The sequence below is a fragment of the Monoraphidium neglectum genome (genome assembly GCF_000611645.1).
Source record: "Monoraphidium neglectum strain SAG 48.87 unplaced genomic scaffold scaffold02518, whole genome shotgun sequence".
Lineage (NCBI taxonomy): Eukaryota > Viridiplantae > Chlorophyta > Chlorophyceae > Sphaeropleales > Selenastraceae > Monoraphidium > Monoraphidium neglectum.
The window spans coordinates 2672-3366 of NW_014011110.1; the positions used below are offsets into that span (position 1 = coordinate 2672).

Below are 695 nucleotides of genomic sequence, written 5' to 3' on the forward strand. Positions count from 1 at the left end.
GCTTTATATGGTGCGCAGCGCGGCCCAGACACGCAGCAGGGCGACGCGGCACTTGCAGATGAAGTTCTCATTCGCTGGACAAAAACCATGCATGAACGCGCAACCACTGGTGTGACAGTCCCTGCAGGGGCACACTTTCATTGATGCGTCGCCGGCGCGTGCGGGCACATGCACAGAAACGAGCGCGCACACGCGCGCGCGCACACACACACACACACATACACAAAGACACACACACAAACATGCACACACGCACAACACACACACACACACACGCACACGCGCGCGCCCTCACCTGCGACTGCGCCAGCTCGTTTTCATGGTGGGGGAACACCAGGTCCCGCCCGCCCCCATGCACATCAATCACGGGCCCTAGAACGCTGCGGATCATGGCACTGCACTCGATGTGCCACCCGGGGCGCCCCGCGCCCCAGGGGCTCTCCCAGGACGGCTCGCCTGCGGCGCGCGGCGTTCACGGTTTGTTTTTGTCTTGCTTGGAAGAGCGTGGATCGAACATTCAACGAATGCCCCCAGCGCTGCCGCCCGCGGCCCGCCCTGCCGACCCACGCCGCCGCTCGCGAGAGCGGCGTCGGCAGCAGCAAGAGCGCAGGACAAGGCCCGCGCAGCGCCGCCGCTGCCGCCAAAGGCGCGTGTGTGTGTGTGTGTGTGTGTGTGTGTGTGTGTGTGTGTGTGTG

General features: G+C 64.6%; 1 protein-coding gene across 1 annotated transcript in view; it reads right to left on the reverse strand.

The window, feature by feature from the left end:
- MNEG_10928 (cysteinyl-tRNA synthetase) overlaps positions 1–695 on the reverse strand; it is a gene marked incomplete at both ends in the record, with an annotated part of 6944 nt that overhangs the window by 2268 nt on the left and 3981 nt on the right. The window contains one exon of the mRNA XM_014040599.1: positions 296–456. Within this exon, the coding sequence (XP_013896053.1) occupies positions 296–456 (161 nt within the window). The remainder of the gene's footprint in view (positions 1–295; positions 457–695) is intronic.